Source organism: Thunnus albacares, chromosome 9 (genome assembly GCF_914725855.1).
Source record: "Thunnus albacares chromosome 9, fThuAlb1.1, whole genome shotgun sequence".
In the NCBI taxonomy this organism is placed as follows: domain Eukaryota; kingdom Metazoa; phylum Chordata; class Actinopteri; order Scombriformes; family Scombridae; genus Thunnus; species Thunnus albacares.
In genome coordinates, this window is record NC_058114.1 from 24,475,263 (window position 1) to 24,499,310 (window position 24,048).

General features: G+C 41.6%; 1 protein-coding gene across 3 annotated transcripts in view; it reads right to left on the bottom strand.

Annotated features, from left to right (window-relative positions):
- The window catches only part of hapln4 (hyaluronan and proteoglycan link protein 4), a 47,765-nt gene that overhangs the window by 17,626 nt on the left and 6,091 nt on the right, over nucleotides 1-24,048 (bottom strand). Inside the window, exon 1 of one of the 3 annotated variants that reach the window (XM_044361132.1) lies at nucleotides 12,988-13,095. The exons of 1 other annotated variant lie outside the window; for it this stretch is intronic. In XM_044361132.1, coding sequence (XP_044217067.1) covers nucleotides 12,988-13,065 — 78 coding nt within the window. In that variant the 5' untranslated portion in view covers nucleotides 13,066-13,095. Of the gene's footprint in view, nucleotides 1-11,614; nucleotides 13,096-24,048 lie in introns of those variants that run through there. One more of the 3 variants, XM_044361131.1, reaches the window with a different exon arrangement.

A 24,048-nucleotide genomic window follows, 5' to 3' on the forward strand; every position in this document is an offset into this window, starting at 1 on the left:
CCAAGGAGAGAAACCTGGCAAACTTCTACAAAGTGTTTAAAGATTAACTAGTCACTCTTCTGTATGAAATGTTTAAAGAATCCTAAGGCAGTGGGGTCCTTCTATCCTCAATGGGAGAAGCCTTAATAATTTTGCTTCCAAAGCCAGGGAAACCTAAATCTAAATGTGGGAATTGGCACCCTATTAACTTACTGAATTCTAATACAAAGATCCTGTGCAAAGTCATAGCAAGAAGATTGGAGGGTATACTCCCTTCTGTTGTGGGGAAGGACCAGAATGTTTTTTTACAGGGAAAACAAGGCTTCCACAATGTCAGAAGGGTATTTAATATCTTATACAGCCAACAAGGGGCACCAGACACTCCTTTCAACTTCGGAGAAGGCCTTCAACAGAGTCGATGGCCATATATGTCATCACCCAGTTTTGGTTTGGAGAGAAGTTTTGTAATTGGACTAAGCTATTACATGAACATACATAATGATGTGGTATCTAAGGCTTTTTAAAATAAGCAGGGGTTGACCTCAAGGCCCCCCTTTATCACCACTTCTATTTATCCTGGTGATAGAACCCCTTGCGATATCAGTCAGAATGCATTGATATATTCATGGAATACAGATGGGAACCATAACAACCATGACAACAGAATCTCACTGTTGACAACTGAATCTCACTTTTGCAGATGATGTCATCCTGTTTTTAAAAAGATTAGACTCCTCTATCTCTGCTCTATTAGAACTCATTAGCTTCTTTGGGAAGATCTCTGGTTGTAAAACAAACACTTCAAAATCCTCAATTATGAAAGAGGAACAGAATCCAAGTGTACATGTCCTTAAATTTAAACGTTCAGAGAATTCACTTATCTTGGCATTAACATTGCCTGACGATTAGAGAAAATTGTATCCATTAATTATGAACCTGTCATGGAGTCTGTATCACAGTCTATAGACCATTGAATGTCCTTATACTAAAAATGAACATATTACCAAAATGTATTTACCTGTTTCAGAACATTCCCCTGGTGCAACCTACCCACATATTTTCAAGGATGAGAAAACTTTTCACTAAGTTCATATGGAATGCAAAGCACCCTAGAATTCACCTCTCACTTATATATCTCCCATTTGATAGAGGGGACTTAAATGCCTAAAACCTCCATTGGTATTACTTGGCAGCACAGCTGAGAACAATAATGTTTTACTTTTCAATGCATCCCCCAGTGCGGATGAATATGGAATCAAGCTCTATCAACATCCCTTTACACTTGTATCTGCACTCACCTGGGCTGAAATATTGAAGGAAACACACCCTCAACCCTATGTTAAGTATCATGACCAAGGTGTGGTTTGAAGTGAAAAAATATGTGTATATCAGGCTCTCTATCTGGTTTTGACCCAATCTTGGGAGATGTTTTATTTGCACCAGGTAATGATGATGATGCAGGCTTCCAACTGTGGGCTAAAAATGGACTAGGGAAAATTCAGGATCTTTACACAGGGGGTGTCCTAATGATGTTTGAGGAACTATCAGCTAAACACAGCATCCTAAGGAAACACTTTTTAAAGTATTGACAGATAAGAAGTTTCATTTCCTCAAAGCAGCACTCATTACTGAAACCAAAACTTTCACCTCTGGAGAAGTTAATGACTAGGAACTGTAATGGCAGGGGTTTAATTCCATTGATGTATAATTGGCTTGCACTGGGCTCCACTATAACCTCAGAATCAAAACTTGAGGCTTGGAAGGGGGATCTAAATGTAGAAATATCAACTGAGGAATGGGGTGAGGCCCGTACAGAAGCCCAAGCACAAACAGCCAACATTAGCCTGAAACTTCTTCAGTACAACTGGTTAATGTGCACTTACTTGACACCAGTCAAAATACACAAACTCAGTGATAATATTCCAGACCTTTGTTTAAATGTACCCTTCTACAAGGAACGCTTATCCACTGCAAATGGGAATGCAACAAGATAAGAACTTTTTGAGGTGAGATGATTTGTATGATTGATAAAATTTTGTCTGTAAAGGTGCCCATGGAACCTAAGGCTATTATTTTAGGGCTGTATCCTCCTGATCTTCCTTGGACAAAAGCAGAATTCTAATTTGTTGATTTTTGCATACTGCAAGCAAAACACTTATTAGGACTCAATTGGAAGTTCCAGAAACATTTTATCAATGTTTGGACATTCTTAATCACTTAATCATGTTTTAAAATAGTGTTATTAAGTTTCCAATAAGAGCCTCTAAATATATAAATACTGTCAGACCTAAAAGAGACTTGGAGTGACACAGCTCTATTGTCTAGTGGAGTTGTTATTATATTAGCGATAATGTTATTCCTATCTAAACAATGAGAAACTAACCAATAATCTATGCATGACATAGAAATGTATGCTTTATTATTCCATATACAAAGTTTAATATTAGGATTTTTTTTCTCCATATACAATGGAAACCGCTTATAGTGATCATGTCTGATGATTATTATAATATTTATTACATGAATATAAAGTAATGCAACGTGCAGCTATGCTATTTACTAAATTTTATCGATTGTTTCAAAATACAGTACAGCTATTTCAAACACTTGTCGTTTCGCTGCTGCATCTCATCGGCTTGTTTTTGGCAGTTTGTCGTAAGCTTCAAGAAGACTACGTTTTTCATTGAGAGACTTTCTTTTTCCCGTCATGATTTCAATGTGCACGCAGCACCAGCCTAAGGTAACACCAGCCTCAGAAGAAGACAGGTTGTGCATTTAGGCTGCCGAGGTGGGGGCCGCAGCAGCCTGCAGCGTGAAAGACGTTGTGAACATACACATCACACACGTACCCACTGCCACTGGAAGCCTCAGCTGAGACTCTCTGAGCTGCTTCTCTGAAGGACAATGATGACAACCTCTCATATGACTTCAGTTCGCCATGATTTCCTGAAGGTTACGGCCATGGTGGTGGAGCATGTTGGGCTCCCTTGGGGGTGGAGCACCGTGGCCAAGGAAGCTGCTTTACGCCTTTCCTCCTCTTCATCTCATTCCCCCTTTGCTGAAGAGAGTGAAACAAGTGACACTGTTGGTCATCCTGATAGCACCGGACCACCGCTCGGCGCTGTGGTATGCGGAGATGACCCAGATGTTGGCAGCCCAGTCCTGGTCCATTCCCAAGTGTGGGGCACTCTGTCCCAAGAGGCAGGCATGATAGGCGCACCGCCCATGTTTGGCCAACCTCTTCAGGCTTGGCTCCTGAGAGGGACAGGCTGATGCGGGCTGGACTGTCTGCTCAGGAGGTGCAGACCATCCAAGCAGCGAGAGCAGAATCCACCATTGCTTGCTACAAAGCAAAGTGGTTGGGATTCCAATGCTAGTGTGAGGAAAGGATACTGGACCCCCTGACATGTGCAGTGGTCATGCCACTGTTAAAGTGTGTGTGGCAGTGGTTTCCTCCACCCCCTCGTGAAGTGTTTTTTTACAGGGGGGTAGGAGACAATGGCCAGTGATGCGTGTCACTGCCCCCAGTGGGAATTAATTAATGCTCCTCATTTAATGAAGATTTTCTGCAAAGTGCAAAATATCACTTTAGGTTAATAATCGCCATATAGCATTTTCTGCTTCCATCTTGTACACAGAGATTCTAATTATCTGACTAGCTCACGCGAGACTTTCCTGTGATTCTCCCTGTGCATACACTGCTTGCGTAGCAACACTGACACCCACTGGAAATTTACTTGTGTTACTGCCTAATAATGATATTGGCAATGAATAACACTGTACACTAAATTCTAACTACAATGACCATCTTATTCCCATAAACACATAACATGTAGGAAACAAAAAACTATTAACTTACATTACAACCCATATACTAGACTTGACTCTGCTGCTGATACTGATATCAGCTCATACAGACTCGCTGCCCTCAACACTTCCTGTAAATGCTGATCTGCTTCTTGTATGCCTTTCTTTGTGAGATGAGACAAAACAGGTGATACAAAAGAAGGCAAGACAGAACGTAATCCAACAGATGAAATGACAGGATTTGCGTGATGAGACAAAATATGTATTGAGGATGTACAGTGGTAACAGCAGAAAAGAAAAATTCAGATGTTAGTACTTATGATATGAAATGTGTGTGTTAGGGAAGGTGTAGGGCAGTCTGTTGTACAGGATTTCTGTGTGTATAGGTGTGAGTGAGTATGTAAGTGTAGAAGAGCAATTGGGGCGAGTGGTTATAAGAAGAAAAAAAAAGATAATAATGATAACAAGTAAATAAATAAAAATAAATGAATAAAATTGGAGAGGAATGGAAAAGGAACAAAGAAAGGAAAAAAGAGAAATTTTGGAATTAAAAAGAATAATCAAGTTTAATTTTCTTGGCAAGGGAGGCTGGTGATGTCTTAGGTACAGCCACTCTATGACTTTCCTATTCACTCATCTCCCCCTCTCGTCCGCAACCCCCCGGCCACGCCCGCCAGCCCCAGAGACGAAGCTAGGAAGGAGGGAAGAAGAGCAATACAGGGGGGAGGGAAAGGGAAGAGATTCATTCATGTCCCAGAGTCAGACAGTGGTTGTTAGCCTGTTAGCTTGTTAGCCTGTGGATACTTCAGCGTCATGCCATTGGTAATTCAAAAAAAGACCATCTGACCCTGATCTTTTTACCCTAACCCTATCCATCTCACTCCATGTGCCTAAACCTAACCTATCCCTCAGGTAGCTTCATCAGACTGCAAGGAAGCATGCCCAAAAAGGGCATTTAGTCTCTTCCGTCCATTAGAGTGGCCTGAGAGGTGCAACACCCAGTGCTGGAAAACTCAAAATACTCGATACATTTAGAAGTCTGGACTCACTCTGGTTAGTGTCCCCTTACTGTACCTCCCATGTCACACACTACACTGTCCTCTGTTGCATTTTTAAAATATAGGTGGAGGGAGCTAACATAAAATTTAGTGTTCCACACACCTCCTCACATAGATAGTGATGTCACTTTCATGTGACATCACTACCTGAAACTTTTTTTTTATTATTATTAGGTTGTGATGTTTTGTTTTGGTCACTAAAGAATGATGTCACGATTCTAAGCCTTTGTTATGTCACTGTTCACTGTGCATTGAGGGTGTGATGTCATGTTCCCAAACAGTGTAACTGAACATTCCATATGAGATAAACCTTTGATGTCCCCTTGATGTGAATTGTTTGGATACAGAATCAGTACCAGATAGGACTTGCAGAGACAAATCCCTATTGTGATTTAACAGGAAGCGAAACGTTTTTCACTTTTCATCCAACTTTTCGTGATGGCCCCAATGAGAAACAAGGATTTCAAGATAAAGAAGCATGATATTCTGCCCAGCTATTCAGGTGGGTACATGATACAAAAGTTCCTGGGGGAGGGATCCTTTGGGAAAGTGGCCCTGTGCACAAATTTGGACTCCTATAAAGAGGTGGCAGTCAAGATTGTCTGTAAGAAGGAGGCCTGGTCTGGTAAAAGAGAGTTGCACATGCTCAGGAAACTCATCGGTCTTGACCTCGACAAGAACAACTTGGTCAAGTTTTTTGAACATTTTGAGTACAGAGAACACATGTGTCTGGTATTTGAGATGCTGGACATAAGTCTGTGGGACTTTATGGTCAAGAGATCCTTCACGCCATTGTGTTTGTCTGAGATTCAAATAATCGCGCAACAGCTGCTGGTGGCTCTAAAGACCCTGAAGAACATAGGTTTGGTGCACACAGACATCAAACTAGATAACGTGATGCTGGTGGATCATCAGTGGGAGCCCTTCAAGGTGAAACTGATTGATTTCGGTTTGGCCCATACTGCTTCGTCGTTGGAGCGAGGAGGTCTCTATCAGGCTCTAGGTTACAGGGCCCCTGAGGTCATCTTGGGCCTCCCTTTGGGAGAGGCCATAGATATGTGGTCTCTTGGCTGCGTTTTGGCCCTCATGTACGTGGGCCAGCACCTGTATCCAGGAGGGTGTGAGTATGAGCTTTTGAGAGCCATTATGCAGCTGCAGGGTCAGCCAGATGATCACTTGCTGGGATCTGGGGTAAAAACCAGAGAATATTTCAGGAAGGTCCGAGGCTGGTTTAGTTCTACATGGCGGTTTAAAACACAAGCTGAGTACGAGTTTGAAGAAGGTGAAGTGATAGAACCTGACAACATTGTGTTTTACAGTTTTGATGACCTGCCAAAGACCCGTGCAGTGTATAAGGATTCCACTGAGTCTGAGGACACAGAGTCGTTTTTAAGCCTTCTCGAACAGATGCTACATTTGGATCCTGAAAAAAGGATCACCCCCAGGGAAGCACTGGGACATCGGTTCATCACGATGAAACACTTTCCCACTAATAACAAGGCTTATGTGACACCAGCCAAATGCAAAATCATAAAAGTACGCCCATTGAAGAACTCGACATTTGAATACAAGCGTGTCGTCACATCCAGTTGTGAAGTGAGAAGATCGAGTAGAGCGTCCGTTACTAGCTTGGATGACCCACTTTCAGCTGGTGATGAAACCACTGGTGGAAAACCACAAGCCATGGCTGGCTTAGATGAAACCTGCACTGCTGGCCCAATTTATGGAACCACAGACACAGCTGACAGAACCGCTGCTAGTAATATCAACAGACCACCTGACACAAATGAAGCAGCGTCACCTGCCTCTGTTAATTATAATTCAGAACAAATGCCTAGCAGTGATGACGAAACCTCAGGCTTCATCACAGTCAAAACTCGGAAGACGTATTTAAAGAGGATCAGAAAGTTCTTCTCCGGGATGATGAAGCGTATAAGGTGTTGCCGTGTAGGTGTTGTGGAATGATCGAAATTAGGCACACCCCACTTTAATGAAGACAAGGTGGTGCATCACACAGCAAGATGGTTCTGGGTTCCAACATGCCTTCCTGTGGAGTTTTCATGATCTCCCTGTGTTGTGTGGGTTTACTTGGGGTACTCTTCCTTTCCTCCCACAGTCCAAAAACATGCAGACTAAGAAAACCGACAACTCACCCACCTACTTGGCACTCAGGCCCACCCAATCAGAAGGCTTCCTTTGTTGCTGGATCATAGATTCAAGATTCAAGACTCAAGATTTAGTTTACTGTAATTTTCTTGTGTATTTGCACACACAACAAAACAAAGGATAAAGATATACAGTATATCTAAAAAATTCCCTTTGAAAAAATAAAAATAAAAACATAAATTCCAAGAGACAGAGCAGCATCTGATTATCCAACGACTTCCACCCATCCATGCCAAAGCACAGGTACCTGCAGCATGCAGCCATGCACTCAGAAAAGCAACTACACTCTTAGTGTTCGAGGGTCTGACCCACGTTTGAATTTGTTAACAAGCACTGAAAAAACACTAATTATCATCCAGTAAAATGTTTTATCTGCTAAGTAACTTATTATTCATCCATAACCATAATATATATATACTTACTTTGATATTATGTACCTTAGACCACATTTAACTTACAATGTACAAATCCTTTTTAGTTTAAAATAGGCACAATTTATCTAATTTATTGCTTATGATGAACAGAACAGGCAAATATATTATGAGACCATGAGAGGATCTAATAAACAAAATAATTCTCAAAATAACTTGACTTAAATGATAAGTTAAGACTCAGTAAGCTAACAACATGGACATATTCAGGTTGGTACTTGAACACTTAATTGGACACTTTGGCAACATATTGCAGCAGCCAAACTGATATACTATAACAGACAAAAGAGGTATGCACTCAATTTCATTTTGTTGATCACGTTTTCCTATGCACCTGTCCACCAGGTGTGCATTAGACAACTAGTTTGACCACTATTTTATTCAGTGAAATGGTGCTAAAATTTTATATCTTCTATGAGGTTTGGAGCACACATTCCAGGACTAATATGCCTCCACCAGTGTTGTAGTCAAGTCACTAAGTCTCAAGTCCAAGTCGAGTCTTGAGTCCCCAGTGTTCGAGTCACCAAAGAAGAGTCCAAGTCGAGTCCAAGTCAAGTCCCCATTACCTGAGTGCGAGTCTGAATCATCATCATCATCAATCATTGCTCCACTCTGGCACAGTCAAAAAACTGACATACAAATAAAAAAGGTTTAAAAAAGCTGACACAGTTGTGATTTCATGTTAATATTGTTGGGACGGGCAGTAGTGCGTTTGGTTATTAGCAATAATTCATAATTATCATTGATAATTATGAATTATAAAAATAAGATATTGTTAACCTTAATCAACAATTCAGGCACCAACTGTTGGATCTGTGAGGAACACAGTTGATTATTTGCAATAATTATCAATTATCAAGGATAATTAACTAATTATGACAATAGAATTATTAATATGAATTAACAAATACGGGGCACCACCCGGAAACCGGGACCAATAACCAAACAAGGTAGTCTCATAAATGGGAGTTCACCTAGAATGTTAATATCCGAGAGGTATCAACATTCAAGGATGAACATTAAATAAGATTTTTTTTTGGACTTAAAGGTATTAAAAACTGCGAGCTTTCTGTCTTCTCTACTCATGCTAAAGAACTTCGATACCAACGACATGTTTGTTTGTGTTGCTGTGGCTGTCTGTGCGCTGTGTGGGTGACGTGAACCATGGCTATGTGTGGAAAATTTGACGGCAAAACATCGGCTATATATTACTTCTTTATCAATTAACAAGTTCGAGTCCTTCTCTTCAACTTCCGAGTCCGAATACAGTCAATGCTCAAGTCCAAGTCTGAATTGAGTCACGAGTCCTGAAAGTCCAAGCCCTGGAATCAAGTACTACAACATTGGCCTCCACTAGGTATGGCAATATGGTCTGTGTGTATCCACATGGTAGCAGTACTGAATAGTTGTACAGATGTTTGTGGTACACTGTTCAGTTGCTGGGTCATGTGGTAAAAACATGAAGCTGCTTGAACTGATTGGAAGGTGTACAATATTTAATCTAAAACAACTAACATAATCTAAAACAACGTTATAGACGGGCTATGTTCAAGTTTTACTGCTGTCGTTGGCGTTTTCTGCAGTTTAAGTGTATGGGTTTGGCGAACATATTGTAGCAGCCAAACTGACATGTTATTTATTGATTAGACAAAACAAGGGATGTTTGCTGTTCCCTTCAATTTTATTAATCATTTGAATGTATAATACACTATATGTATATATGTATATATGTGTGTGTGTGTATGTTTATATACATCATTGGCCAAAACGATCACTGAAACAGTTTAGTTGTGCTTAGTTGTGTTGCAGTGGAAAATGAAAACAAGCTTTCTGTTTCTTGCAAGGAGGTAGGACACCTGCTGACAGCTGTTTTATGCTGATTTATGGTCTAACTGTATATAAAGTAGTTCAAACTAGCTCCACCTCCCGCAGCTACAACAATAACATGCTACTTACACACTGATGCTTCAGTATTAATAATCTAATGATTTCATATATAATAATATATATAATATATATAATATATATTGAAAAAAAATTAAAGCAATGTTAAAAGTCCATGTAACTGAGAATTGCAACTGCCTTATTTGAGCTGGATTTAGTCTTTTCTGTGAGTGTTTGATGTATGTATTCCCTATCTGTTGTGTTTTATTTCCACTTAAACTGTAACTGGTGCGCTGTCTTGGCCAGGTCCCCCTCGGAAAAGAGATGTCAATCTCATGGGACTTTCTGGTTAAATAAAGCTTAAATAAACAAATATCAGTCAGAGGGATCAAACCACTACTGTCACTTTCATACTTTTAAACTACATTTTTCCCTCTCAGAACTGGTTCTTATAACGTTCTGTCAGACCACAGAATACCCTGTGCCTCTCATTCACAACTACACTTCTTTCCTGTTGACAAAACAATGTAAAATCAGTGTCCATTTAACTGTTGCACCAGAGCTTTCAATGGTATTTCAAAATCTGGGTAGGCCAAGATGGGTGGACTGGTTAACATGTCAACAAGGCGCGACACCACTGCACTGTGTTCTGGTGTCCACTGGACAGGTGCCTTGGATGGGAGCTGGCCATTGCTGGGCTTAGTCTTTCTTGTTCTAGCTGAGGTGACTCCCTGACTAGACTCACTTGGACTTTCTATGAGCTTAAACAGGGGCTTGGCTATCCTTGAAAAGTCCTGTATAAAGGTTCTATAATAGCCTAAAAACCCAAGGAGAGCTCTGACCTCACCAACATTCTTTGACTCCCTATCCTTCAGATGGTAAACTGCCTCTTCTTTAGGGTCTATCTGGACACCTTCACTGGTCACTAGACGCCCTACATACCTGACCTGCCTTTAGAATAGTTCACATTTTTTTGGACGTAGTTTAACACCATGCTCCCGCAGCCGGTAGAGCACCTTCCTCAGGTCGTCAACGTGGTCATGAAAGGTCTTGGAAAAGCAGAGCACATCATCCAAGTATGGAGAGCAGCACTCGTCCCTTAGACCATCAAGGACTCCCTCCATGCAAATGGGAGGCGGATCCACTCGTACAGACCCCAGGGCGTACTAAAGGCTGTCAGGTGTCTAGAGCTCTCGTTGACGAAGCCCTGGTGGTAAGCACTGCCCTGGTCGAGTATCGAGAACCACGAGTAGCCCCCAAGGTTGTCCAGCAAATCTTGGATGCGTGGAAGAGGGTGGCGATCGGGGATGGTTTTGAGGTTCAAGCCCCGAAAGTCAACACACAAACGTAAGCTCTTGTCTTTTTTCTAACGCAGACCACTGGTGACGAGTAGGGAGAGGCAGACTTCCTGATACAGCCGTGGTCGAGCAGGTTCTGGACATATTCCTTAACCTCTTTGTACAAGGGCTTGGGAACTGAGTTGTATGATGTGGATTTTCAGTTTCAGGCTTGGGATGCAACCAATGTCAGAATCGTCCTTGGCAAAAACATCTGACTCTGCGTACAACATATCTCTGACTATCTTTTGTTCACTCGTTCCAGGTGGGACACATCAACAGGTGGGTGCCATCTATGTTTTGTCATGTCTGCTGTCTTGTGTCTATCATTTGACTGTTTTTGCCTATCTGTGTTTGGCTGAACTGAACATGTGTTTACAGTGGGAGGGGAAACTGGCTCAGAGTTACCTGGGGACAAATTAACTGGTCTCACCTCAGTAACTTCCTCCAATGTGCCTAACACTGTTCTCTTTGTGAGATAGATATCATATTTTGTTGGGTTCTGAATGGGGATTTTAACAACTTTAGAAGACCCACTTGGAACATCTACTAAAGCTGGAAAAAGCTCTAATCCCTCAGGACAAGTACTCACTAGATCAGGTTGAAAAAGCATTGTCCCACCCCTTGGCCATTCCCTGACCCTGCACTTCACCTCACAAATCTGCCCTGCAGGAATAGTTACACCTCTCTTCCCTGTTCTCACACTACTCTCAAAGATGGTTTCATCAGGGGTTAAAATCTGGAAGGCAGAAACTAGCGCTTCCACTGCACTGTTACTGATACTTAAAGCCTCTTTTAATAAAGCAGAAATATCAACTTCACCTCTCTGTTCTTGGTTTGCTTTAATGATCTCACCTATAACATTGCAGCCTAAAAGGGGACAATTAAGACTGTCTTGGCTGACTAATAGTGGCACTTGGATGGTGACACATCCATGGTTCTCACTACAGACCTGGAGTTCCACATCTGCCCATCCGTCAAAGGGAACATCTGTGCCATTAGCTGCAGCAATGTCCAAAGGCTGGTCAAGAAGGAGGGTTTCCAGTGGCTGGATCTGGATGTTGGGGAGTGCTTTTTCCATCCACGCTCTCTCTACTATAGTCACTTGAGCCCCTAAATCGAGCAACATTTGAAGAGGAACTTTGTTGATAGCACAAGACACCATACAACGCTTTCCTATGAGCTGTGCTATTCGCTTTCTTGGTGGTGGTTGACATGGTGTGTTTGCTTTTACAGGGCTGGCTGCCTTAGACTGATGGGATGCTTTAGGTTGGCTGGCTTGTGCTGGGGGCTCCTCAGCTGTCACGGTCACTGGTTGCCCCTCACCAGTGACCTCATTCCGTTTCCCGATAGTTTCCTTTGGAGACAGCCAATGGCGCGGTGTCCAGCTTGGCCACAAACAAAGCAGTGAGGGCAGCTCACTTTGCTTTGCTGTACACAGTCATTGCATCTTCCCCTGTTATCAGTTGTTGGTGCCTGAGGACAAGCTGTGGTGGAGCAGGGACCCCCAGGTGTCACACTGTCAGCAGGCTTTACCATCTGTGCCAGATGTTTGGTCAATGAGGACACTTGTGCAGTCCGTTCTTTAATAGCAGCACGGTTAGCCTGTAGCTGAGTGTCAACTTTATCTTGCTTAGCTGAGTCACTACAGTCAAGCTGAGCTGTGCTCACTCTCACTGGTCAGGTTTTGCTTACTGTGCCAAGTCGTTTAAGTCTTTCAGCTTCCTCGCTCGTAGACTTAGTGATCTGGTCTAACAGAAAGTCATCACTAACCTGCAAGTCGGTGAGAAGTGGCTTGAGGTCATGTCTGACATGGTTGTTTTTTTCATTTAAGCCCTGGTAAAGAGTGTGGAGAAAAGTGCCCTGAACGAGCCTTTTGTCATAGCTAAACTCAGCACCAGGCTGTTGTGACTCAAACAGAACACGCTGTTTTAACCCCATTATCCTGTACAGAAACTGCTGTGGATTCTCTTTGTCTTGTTGTTTGGCATTACTTAGCTCTTGGAAAAGTTCAGTACTGTTTTTGTCCCTGATGTGTGCGTGGAGAAACCGCTTTAGCTCATCAACAGTTAAATCACCTTTATTAGCCAACACTTCTCTAAATGTTCCAGGTTTTGTGATCTTAATCACTGTACGAATTATCTCTGACTCAGTAAAACCTTCATGCAAACCTTCATCAATTTGTTTACAAAGGCTACTGTATGACATATCAGAACCCACATCAGAAATTTGGCCACCATGTAGCTTAAATTCTCTGCACGGAAGCAGAGCTGCAACATCATTAAACCTCAGTACCTGATCTCCCATGCTGGAAGACAGACTCACCCTATCAGGAGGAGCACCACCAAAACCTGTTGTGGGTGACTTGGCTAATGCTGGAGTGGTACGGTCTCTTGCTAACATAACATAGCCTCTTCCGGCAGGTGATGGAAATGTGTGGACATCTCTACATCTCTGTTCTCTGTAGAGGGGTTAGTGTGTGCATCTTTGTTCCGTGGCGAGGGTGGCAGTGAATGAATGTCTCTGTCCATGTGCAATGAATGTCTGTGTATGTCTGTAGTAGGGGTAGCTGGAGGTGTGGTTGGCTGGCTGGGTTCACAATGGGGTGGAATGGAGCACCCCTGTTGAATGGTTGTTGAACCTTCATTCTCGGGAGGCGCCGTCTGGGCAACCCCAACCGCTTCACTTTGCATGGCCACCAGGTCACTCAACATATCGTCAAGGTGGAGGAGCTGGACCATGCCTCCATCCTCCAGGGCTCCCAACTTCTCACTCTTGATGTAGTCAACAATCAGATCATACAGTTCTGGTTCACTCGGCTCATCAACACGATCAGTCATACTGCCATCATCAATCGAATCTGCAACTTGCAGCAGCTGACTCACACTCAAATCACAAAGTCTCTTCTGGATCTTGTAGACTAGCGCCCGCCGTGGGTTGACAGTGGCCATGATGACGTTGTACAGGTGACCTCTACTCTCTGGATGACGCACAGGATTGCAGCCTTCCCTGAAGCTTTGGGACACAGGTTCACGTTGTCACAGCACTCACTTCACCAGGCAGCACCAATCCCGGACAAGCCCCCAATTGTTACCTGTGCCAGACCTAGGGGAAATCTGGACCAGCAGCAAAGGTTACACAGGCAAGGGTGCACTGTGTAGCCGATAAAAACATGGTCTGTGGACTGTGGATTAATAAGGGAGAGAGCCAAAGTTAGCGTCTTGCTCTAGCCGATGCTCATTTAATATTGACACAACAGTATAAAACTGTACATATTTCTCAGTTACATCAGTTTCCTGAAACCTACAGCTACAAGGTTCATATTTCACATTCACACCAAAACATGCTACAGAAATAAAATAAATGTTGAAACCAAATTCACAATAAACAATATAAAACATTTTGTCTGAAGAAAAATAACTTCACACGAATTCAAAATATGTCTTACATTTCTAAATAAATAAGAATAGGCTTAACTACAATATAATGTAATATATGTATAAAATATAATCTAATATATATATATATATAAAAATATATGTATAAAATATAATATAACAGCACAAAAATTATATTATCCAAAACACACATTTACTTTACTGACATTACTACAATCACTCCTATTTTAACACATAGGCCTACACCACAGTTACACTCATCCTACACTGATATGACGTACACAGAACCTTTCTGCAACATTTACATAACACTGCTTTGCACTTGCACTTAACCTCTTCACAAAATGGCGCGACTCTGCCTTGTTAATGAGCGACCGGAAGTGAAACTGATCTGAATATAGCATCTCTATTTACCATTAACTCGCGACTGACTGGCTTATACTCTAAAACAATCTTTTAAACACATTTTCATATGTTACCACATGCAAAGGTCTGTAACTTTCACTGACAAAATAGTAGAAAACCGAAATTCACGGAGCTAACTATTATCAATGGCGGCGCCCACGAAACATACAGCAACAAAAATACGTTCCAAATACATCTCTAAACCATGTCACAACTTCACAGAACGATTTGCAATGCATTTACATTAGCTAGTAAACAAAGCTAATCATAGAAAAGCAAGTTTTAACATACCTGTGGATTAATAAGGGAGAGAGCCAAAGTTAGCGTCTTGCTCTAGCCGATGCTCATTTAATATTGAGCTGCGCATGAGCAGAGCAGATACGAGTGACCTCCCTCAGGTATCCACAGTGGCATTAGAGCGCTGCCTACTGACATCTTTGAGTATTGACCTGATGTCAAAACTGTATAAACAGAGTTAGATTAGTTCAAATAGTTAACAAAAAATTAGGGGGTGTCTGTTTACATAAAAACTTAACATGTGGCATTTCCAACCCATTACAGTATCACACTGTTCAACAAACTGAGGGCTAGATATACTAAGGACTTTGCACCTGTTCTTCAGGTGCAGATGTGACACATTCTGCCCCAAACACGTGTGCTGTATTTATCAATTCAAATTCAATTTCAATTTTATTTCGAACATCTTAAAAGAAAAATAATAATAATAATAATATATATGTATATATGCATATACATACATACATACATACATACATATATATATATATATATAGGCAAGAAAACAAGACAAACAAAATCATCAGTAAACATATATGTCAAAATCCCAGTTACCAATTCAACTGAGACATTTCATGTTCAAAAAGGAGCTGCTTCACATCAACGGGACAAACAGGGACTTTGTACGTTCTGCTGCCCTTTGTTGACCTGGCTCAGTGAATCCATCCCAGACAATGGGTTACATCTGCTGGGTTTCCATCTACACTGAGCAGATCTTGTAACGGAGCTATCAGGGAAAACAAAAGGCAGTGGAATTTGCTTCTACATCAACAAAGGTTTGTGTACAGATATCACAGTGCTAAGTAAATACTGCAGCCCAAACTTGGAGACATTGTTCATAAACTGCAAGCCATTTTATTCAGCACAGGAGTTTTCCTCCTTCATCCTGGTCGATGTTTACATGCCACTCCAGGCCAACGCGCTGCAAACCCTGGCTGACCAGATAACCAGCTAGGAACAAAAACATATAGACAGACTCTCTTTTCATAATCCTTGGAGACATTAACAGAGCAAAATTAAACCCTGAACTACCAAAGTATAGACAGCACATTAATTGTCCCACAGGGAATAATAACACTTGACCACTGCTATACAATTCTTAAAGATGCATATCGCTCTGTTCCCCAGGCAGCTTTGGGGCACTCTGATTACTGCTTGGTTCATCTTATTTGAACCGTCAGGCAGACAATAAAAACTGCAAAGCCTGTCAAAACAGTGAAGAAATGAACCAGGCAAAGCAGGTGCTGCAAGACTGTTTTGACTGCACCAATTGTGTGAGTGCTTTTGAAGATTCATCTGGCAACCTAGACAAACTGACTGATATTGTGACATCTTCAGTCAGCTTTTGTGAAGACGTGTGTGCCAACCAAGACCTACTGCACATACAGCAATAACAAACCATGGTTCACGACTTCCAGATGGTGGTGTGGGTGAACAGACGCACTCTCTTGCTCCATTAGTAATTATCTGATAATTTGTATTTAACCACCACCAAAATCCTTTAAGAAGTTGTACCAAACTAATCTGGAGTTGTGAGGCCAAAAACACAACTCTAACTCGCTGCAGACCTTTATCGTGAGGTTCCCGACTACAGAGATAAAGAAAGGATCCTGAGGGCAGCAAAGATTGAAAGGCAGGTAACGTACAAGGACAGTGCTATCAGATTTCACCAAGACTTGTCAGCTGAAGTTGGCATCTATATAGGATTGGCATCTATATAGGAGCAATGTTAGCAGCAGTTAAGGAAACTGAAAGGGACCTGCAGATGGATCCTCGCTACGGTGTGGACCCCCTGATTGCTGAAGGGAGTTATGGGTACTGTACAGGTTAGGGGTAGTCCAAGCACATTCACGCTGGATAGGTTCAGGGAGGGGTGTGTGAGTTCCAAGTTATTTCCTCTTCACAGTTTGAATATTTATGTAATTACTGGTGTATATGTGCCTCTGCCAAAAAAAATACACTTGTTTGTTTTAAAGGGTTATTTCACAGCAGCAAATGAAAATCCCATAAACGTAAACAGTTAAGGTGAATTGCATTTCTTGGAATTGCAGCATTTTAAACAAATTAGCAAAGGTAAAACAGGTCATGAGCAGGATAAAGATTTTGGGAGCCTAAGTTGCTTTTTTACAGGAGATTCATTTGCTACCTGGGGATGCATCAAAGGGAAGGAGGTTGTTTGGGCAGGTGTTTTCAGCATGTCATACATCAAATGCTAAAGGGGTAATTGTTTTGATTCATAAATCTGTTCCAATGCAGATACAGGATGTGGTTGAGGACCCAGCTGGGACGTTATTCATGATTCATGATTATTCCTGATTTTCTTCTGCATGAGGCGATAAGTCTGATAAATGTATATGGCCCCAATGGGGATGACCCAGCTTTCTACAGCAATCTCTTCCTGAAGATCTTAACATTTCCTGGCAAATACATTATGGCTGGTGACTTCAACTGAACCCTTGACCCTGTAAAAGACAGATCTTCTGGTCTGGATGTTACTCATGTGCAAACTAGGAAAACAATACAGTGCTGCATCCAAGAAATGAACCTAATAGACATTTGGTGGCATCTAAACCCAAATGCCAGAGATTACTCTTGTTTCTCCAGCACACACCAAACCTGTTCGAGAATTGGTTATTTTTTAATCTCCGCTGAACTTCTTTCAAAAATTGGAGGATGTCATTATAATGGTATAGTTCTCTCAGACTATGGGGCTGTGTCCCTGGTTTACATAGAAAGAAAGCTGGTACAAGTTCCTCCTAAATGGAGATTCCAAACTTACTGGCTCAAGCATTCAAAGTTTGTAGAATATCTAGGCCAACAAATTGACCTATATTATGAGATAAACACCACTCAAACTTCTGTATGTATTAGATGGGAAACATTCAAAGCATATATTACAGGACAGATCCTCAGTCTTACAAGCAAAAAGTCTAAACAAACCAAGGAAAGAATGATTTTGTTAGATTCAAAGATTAAAACATTGCAGAGACAAATATTTCAGCCAGGACTGAATATGACAGACGCAAATAGAGAACTTCTGTCACTTCATTTTGAGTATAATAGGCTATCTGCTAATAAGGCCGTTGCCAACATGCTGAGGCTCAAACAACTGTACTATGACCAAGGAGAGAAACCTGGCAAACTTCTTGCTTGGCAAATTAAACAGCAACAAAAAGAGAGTGATAACTCACATTGAGGATGATGAAGGAAAAAAGATAATGGACCCAATGGAAATTAATGGAAAATTTAGACAGTACTATAAAAATCCTTATTGCTCAGAAGACACTAACAATTTAGACATACAATCTGACTTTTTAGGAAAACTCGATATTCCTCAAATTCCAGAGGGAACAAGGGACTCCTTAGAAGGAGATATAACCGTATCAGAAATTTCAGAGGCTGTCAGTGGCATGAACGCCGGTAGAACGGCTGGACCAGATGGTCTACGACATATACGAAGTGTTTAAAGATTAACTAGTCACTCCTCTGTATGAAATGTTTAAAGAATCCTACGGCAGTGGGGTCCCTCTATCCTCAATGAGAGAAGCCTTAATAATTTTGCTTCCAAAGCCAGGGAAACCTAAATCTAAATGTGGGAATTGGCACCCTATTAACTTACTGAATTCTAATACAAAGATCCTGTGCAAAGTCATAGCAAGAAGATTGGAGGGTATACTCCCTTCTGTTGTGGGGAAGGACCAGAATGTTTTTTTACAGGGAAAACAAGGCTTCCACAATGTCAGAAGGGTACTTAATATCTTATACAGCCAACAAGGGGCACCAGACACTCCTTTCAACTTCGGAGAAGGCCTTCAACAGAGTCGATGGCCATATATGTCATCACCCAGTTTTGGTTTGGAGAGTAGTTTTGTAATTGGACTAAGCTATTACATGAACATACATAATGATGTGGTATCTAAGGCTTTTTAAAATAAGCAAGGGTTGACCTCAAGGCCCCCCTTTATCACCACTTCTATTTATCCTGGTGATAGAACCCCTTGCGATATCAGTCAGAATGCATTGATATATTCATGGAATACAGATGGGAACCATAACAACCATGACAACAGAATCTCACTGTTGACAACTGAATCTCACTTTTGCAGATGTCATCCGGTTTTTAAAAAGATTAGACTCCTCTATCCCTGCTCTATTAGAACTCATTAGCTTCTTTGGGAAGATCTCTGGTTGTAAAACAAACACTTCAAAGTCCTCAATTATGAAAGAGGAACAGAATCCAAGTGTACATGTCCTTAAATTTAAACTTTCAGAGAATTCACTTATCTTGGCATTAACATTGCTTGACGATTAGAGAAAATTGTATCCATTAATTATGAACCTGTCATGGAGTCTGTATCACAGTCTATAGACCATTGAATGTCCTTATACTAAAAATGAACATATTACCAAAATGTATTTACCTGTTTCAGAACATTCCCCTGGTGCAACCTACCCACATATTTTCAAGGATGAGAAAACTTTTCACTAAGTTCATATGGAATGCAAAGCACCCTAGAATTCACCTCTCACTTATATATCTCCCATTTGATAGAGGGGACTTAAATGCCTAAAACCTCCATTGGTATTACTTGGCAGCACAGCTGAGAACAATAATGTTTTACTTTTCAATGCATCCCCCAGTGCGGATGGATATGGAATCAAGCTCTATCAACATCCCTTTACACTTGTATCTGCACTCACGTGGGCTGAAATATTGAAGGAAACACACCCTCAACCCTATGTTAAGTATCATGACCAAGGTGTGGTTTGAAGTGAAAAAATATGTGTATATCAGGCTCACTAGGGAAAATTCAGGATCTTTACACAGGGGGTGTCCTAATGATGTCTGAGGAACTATCAGCTAAACACCGCATCCTAAGGAAACACTTTTTAAAGTATTTACAGATAAGAAGTTTTATTTCCTCAAAGCAGCACTCATTACTGAAACCAGAACTTTCACCTCTGGAGAAGTTAATGACTAGGAACTGTAATGGCAGGGGTTTAATTCCATTGATGTATAATCAATGGCTTGCACTGGGCTCCACTATAACCTCAGAATCAAAACTTGAGGCTTGGAAGGGGGATCTAAATGTAGAAATATCAACTGAGGAATGGGGTGAGGCCCGTACAGAAGCCCAAGCACAAACAGCCAACATTAGCCTGAAACTTCTTCAGTACAACTGGTTAATGTGCACTTACTTGACACCAGTCAAAATACACAAATTCAGTGATAATATTCCAGACCTTTGTTTAAATGTACCCTTCTACAAGGAACGCTTATCCACTGCAAATGGGAATGCAACAAGATAAGAACTTTTTCAGGTGAGATGATTTGTATGATTGATAAAATTTTGTCTGTAAAAGTGCCCATGGAACCTAAGGCTATTTATTTAGGGCTGTATCCTCCTGATCTTCCTTGGTCAAAAGCAGAATTCTAATTTGTTGATTTTTGCATACTGCAAGCAAAACACTTATTAGGACTCAATTGGAAGTTCCAGAAACATTTTATCAATGTTTGGACATTCTTAATCACTTAATCATGTTTTAAAATAGTGTTATTAAGTTTCCAATAAGAGCCTCTAAATATATAAATACTGTCAGACCTAAAAGAGACTTGGAGTGACACAGCTCTATTGTCTAGTGGAGTTGTTATTATATTAGCGATAATGTTATTCCTATCTAAACAATGAGAAACTAACCAATAATCTATGCATGACATAGAAATATATGCTTTATTATTCCATATGTAAAGGATTTTTTTTCTCCATATACAGTGGAAACTGTTTATAATGATCATGTCTGATGATTATTATAATATTTATTACATGAATATAAAGTAAAGCGACGTGCAGCTATGCTATGTACTAAATTTTATCGATTGTTTCAAAATACAGTACAGCTATTTCAAACATTTGTCGTTTCGCTCAAGAAGACTACGTTTTTCATTGAGAGACTTTCTTTTTCCCGTCATGATTTCAATGTGCACACAGCACCAGCCTCAGGTAACACCAGCCTCAGAAGAAGACAGGTTGTGCATTTAGGCTGCCGGGGTGGGGGCCGCAGCGGCCTGCAGCGTGAAAGACTTTGTGAACATACAGAACACACACGTACCCACTCCCACTGGAAGCCTCAGCTGAGACTCTCTGAGCTGCTTCTCTGAAGGACAATGATGACAACCTCTCATCTGACTTCAGTTCGCCATGATTTCCTGAAGGTTATGGCCATGGTGGTGGAGCATGTTGGGCTCCCTTGGGGGTGGAGCACCATGGCCAAGGAAGCTGCTTTACGCCTTTCCTCCTCTTCATCTCATTCCCCCTTTGCTGAAGAGAGTGAAACAAGTGACACTGTTGGTCATCCTGATAGCACCGGACCACCGCTCGGCGCTGTGGTATGCGGAGATGACCCAGATGTTGGCAGCCCAGTCCTGGTCCATTCCCCAAGTGTGGGGCACTCTGTCCCAAGAGGCAGGCATGATAGGCGCACCGCCCATGTTTGGCCAACCCCTTCAGGCTCGGCTCCTGAGAGGGACAGGCTGATGCGGGCTGGACTGTCTGCACAGGAGGTGCAGACCATCCAAGCAGCGAGAGCAGAATCCACCATTGCTTGCTACAAAGCAAAGTGGTTGGGATTCCAATGCTGGTGTGAGGAAAGGAGACTGGACCCCCTGACATGTGCAGTGGTAGAGGTTCTCTCCTATCTACAATATCTGGTGGAAAAGGTACTGCGTCATGCCACTGTTAAAGTGTGTGTGGCAGTGGTTTCCTCCACCCCCTTGTGAAGTGTTTTTTTACAGGGGGGTAGGAGACAATGGCCAGTGATGCGTGTCACCGCCCCCAGTGGGAATTAATTAATGCTCCTCATTTAATGAAGATTTTCTGCAAAGTGCAAAATATCACTTTAGGTTAATAATTGCCATATAGCATTTTCTGCTTCCATCTTGTACACAGAGATTCTAATTATCTGACTAGCTCACGCGAGACTTTCCTGTGATTCTCCCTGTGCATACACTGCTTGCGTAGCAACACTGACACCCACTGGAAATTTACTTGTGCTACTGCCTAATAATGATATTGGCAATGAATAACACTGTACACTAAATTCTAACTACAATGACCATCTTATTCCCATAAACACATAACATGTAGGAAACAAAAAACTATTAACTTACATTACAACCCACATACTAGACTTGACTCTGCTGCTGATACTGATATCAGCTCATACAGACTCGCTGCCCTCAACACTTCCTGTAAATGCTGATCTGCTTCTTGTATGCCTTTTTTTGTGAGATGAGACAAAACAGGTGATACAAAAGAAGGCAAGACAGAACATAATCCAACAGATGAAATGACACGATTTGCGTGATAAGACAAAATATGTATTGAGGATGTACAGTGGTAACAGCAGAAAAGAAAAATTCAGATGTTAGTACTTATGATATGAAATGTGTGTGTTAGGGAAGGTGTAGGGCAGTCTGTTGTACAGGATTTCTGTGTGTATAGGTGTGAGTGAGTATGTAAGTGTAGAAGAGCAATTGGGGCGCGTGGTTATAAGAAGAAAAAAAAAGATAATAATGATAACAAGTAAATAAATAAAAATAAATGAATAAAAAGGGAGAGGAATGGAAAAGGAACAAAGAAAGGAAAAAAGAGAAATTTTGGAATTAAAAAGAATAATCAAGTTTAATTTTCTTGGCAAGGGAGGCTGGTGATGTCTTAGGTACAGCCACTCTATGACTTTCCTATTCACTCATCTCCCCCTCTCGTCCACAACCCCCCGGCCACGCCCGCCAGCCCCAGAGACGAAGCTAGGAAGGAGGGAAGAAGAGCAATACAGGGGGGAGGGAAAGGGAAGAGATTCATTCATGTCCCAGAGTCAGACAGTGGTTGTTAGCCTGTTAGCTTGTTAGCCTGTGGATACTTCAGCGTCATGCCATTGGTAATTCAAAAAAAGACCATCTGACCCTGATCTTTTTACCCTAACCCTATCCATCTCACTCCATGTGCCTAAACCTAATCTATCCCTCAGGTAGCTTCATCAGACTGCAAGGAAGCATGCCCAAAAAGGGCATTTAGTCTCTTCCGTCCATTAGAGTGGCCTGAGAGGTGCAACACCCAGTGCTGGAAAACTCAAAATACTCAATACATTTAGAAGTCTGGACTCACTCTGGTTAGTGTCCCCTTACTGTACCTCCCATGTCACACACTACACTGTCCTCTGTTGCATTTTTAAAATATAGGTGGAGGGAGCTAACATAAAATTTAGTGTTCCACACACCTCCTCACATAGATAGTGATGTCACTTTCATGTGACATCACTACCTGAAACTTTTTTTTTATTATTATTAGGTTGTGATGTTTTGTTTTGGTCACTAAAGAATGATGTCACGATTCTAAGCCTTTGTTATGTCACTGTTCACTGTGCATTGAGGGTGTGATGTCATGTTCCCAAACAGTGTAACTGAACATTCCATATGAGATAAACCTTTGATGTCCCCTTTGATGTGAATTGTTTGGATACAGAATCAGTACCAGATAGGACTTGCAGAGACAAATCCCTATTGTGATTTAACAGGAAGCGAAACATTTTTCACTTTTCATCCAACTTTTCGTGATGGCCCCAATGAGAAACAAGGATTTCAAGATAAAGAAGCATGATATTCTGCCCAGCTATTCAGGTGGGTACATGATAGAAAAGTTCCTGGGGGAGGGATCCTTTGGGAAAGTGGCCCTGTGTACAAATTTGGACTCCTATAAAGAGGTGGCAGTCAAGATTGTCTGTAAGAAGAAGGCCTGGTCTGGTAAAAGAGAGTTGCACATGCTCAGGAAACTCATCGGTCTTGACCTCGACAAGAACAACTTGGTCAAGTTTTTTGAACATTTTGAGTACAGAGAACACATGTGTCTGGTATTTGAGATGCTGGACATAAGTCTGTGGGACTTTATGGTCAAGAGATCCTTCACGCCATTGTGTTTGTCTGAGATTCAAATAATCGCGCAACAGCTGCTGGTGGCTCTAAAGACCCTGAAGAACATAGGTTTGGTGCACACAGACATCAAACTAGATAACGTGATGCTGGTGGATCATCAGTGGGAGCCCTTCAAGGTGAAACTGATTGATTTCGGTTTGGCCCATACTGCTTCGTCGTTGGAGCGTGGAGGTCTCTATCAGCCTCTAGGTTACAGGGCCCCTGACGTCATCTTGGGCCTCCCGTTGGGAGAGGCCATAGATATGTGGTCTCTTGGCTGCGTCTTGGCCCTCATGTACGTGGGCCAGCACCTGTATC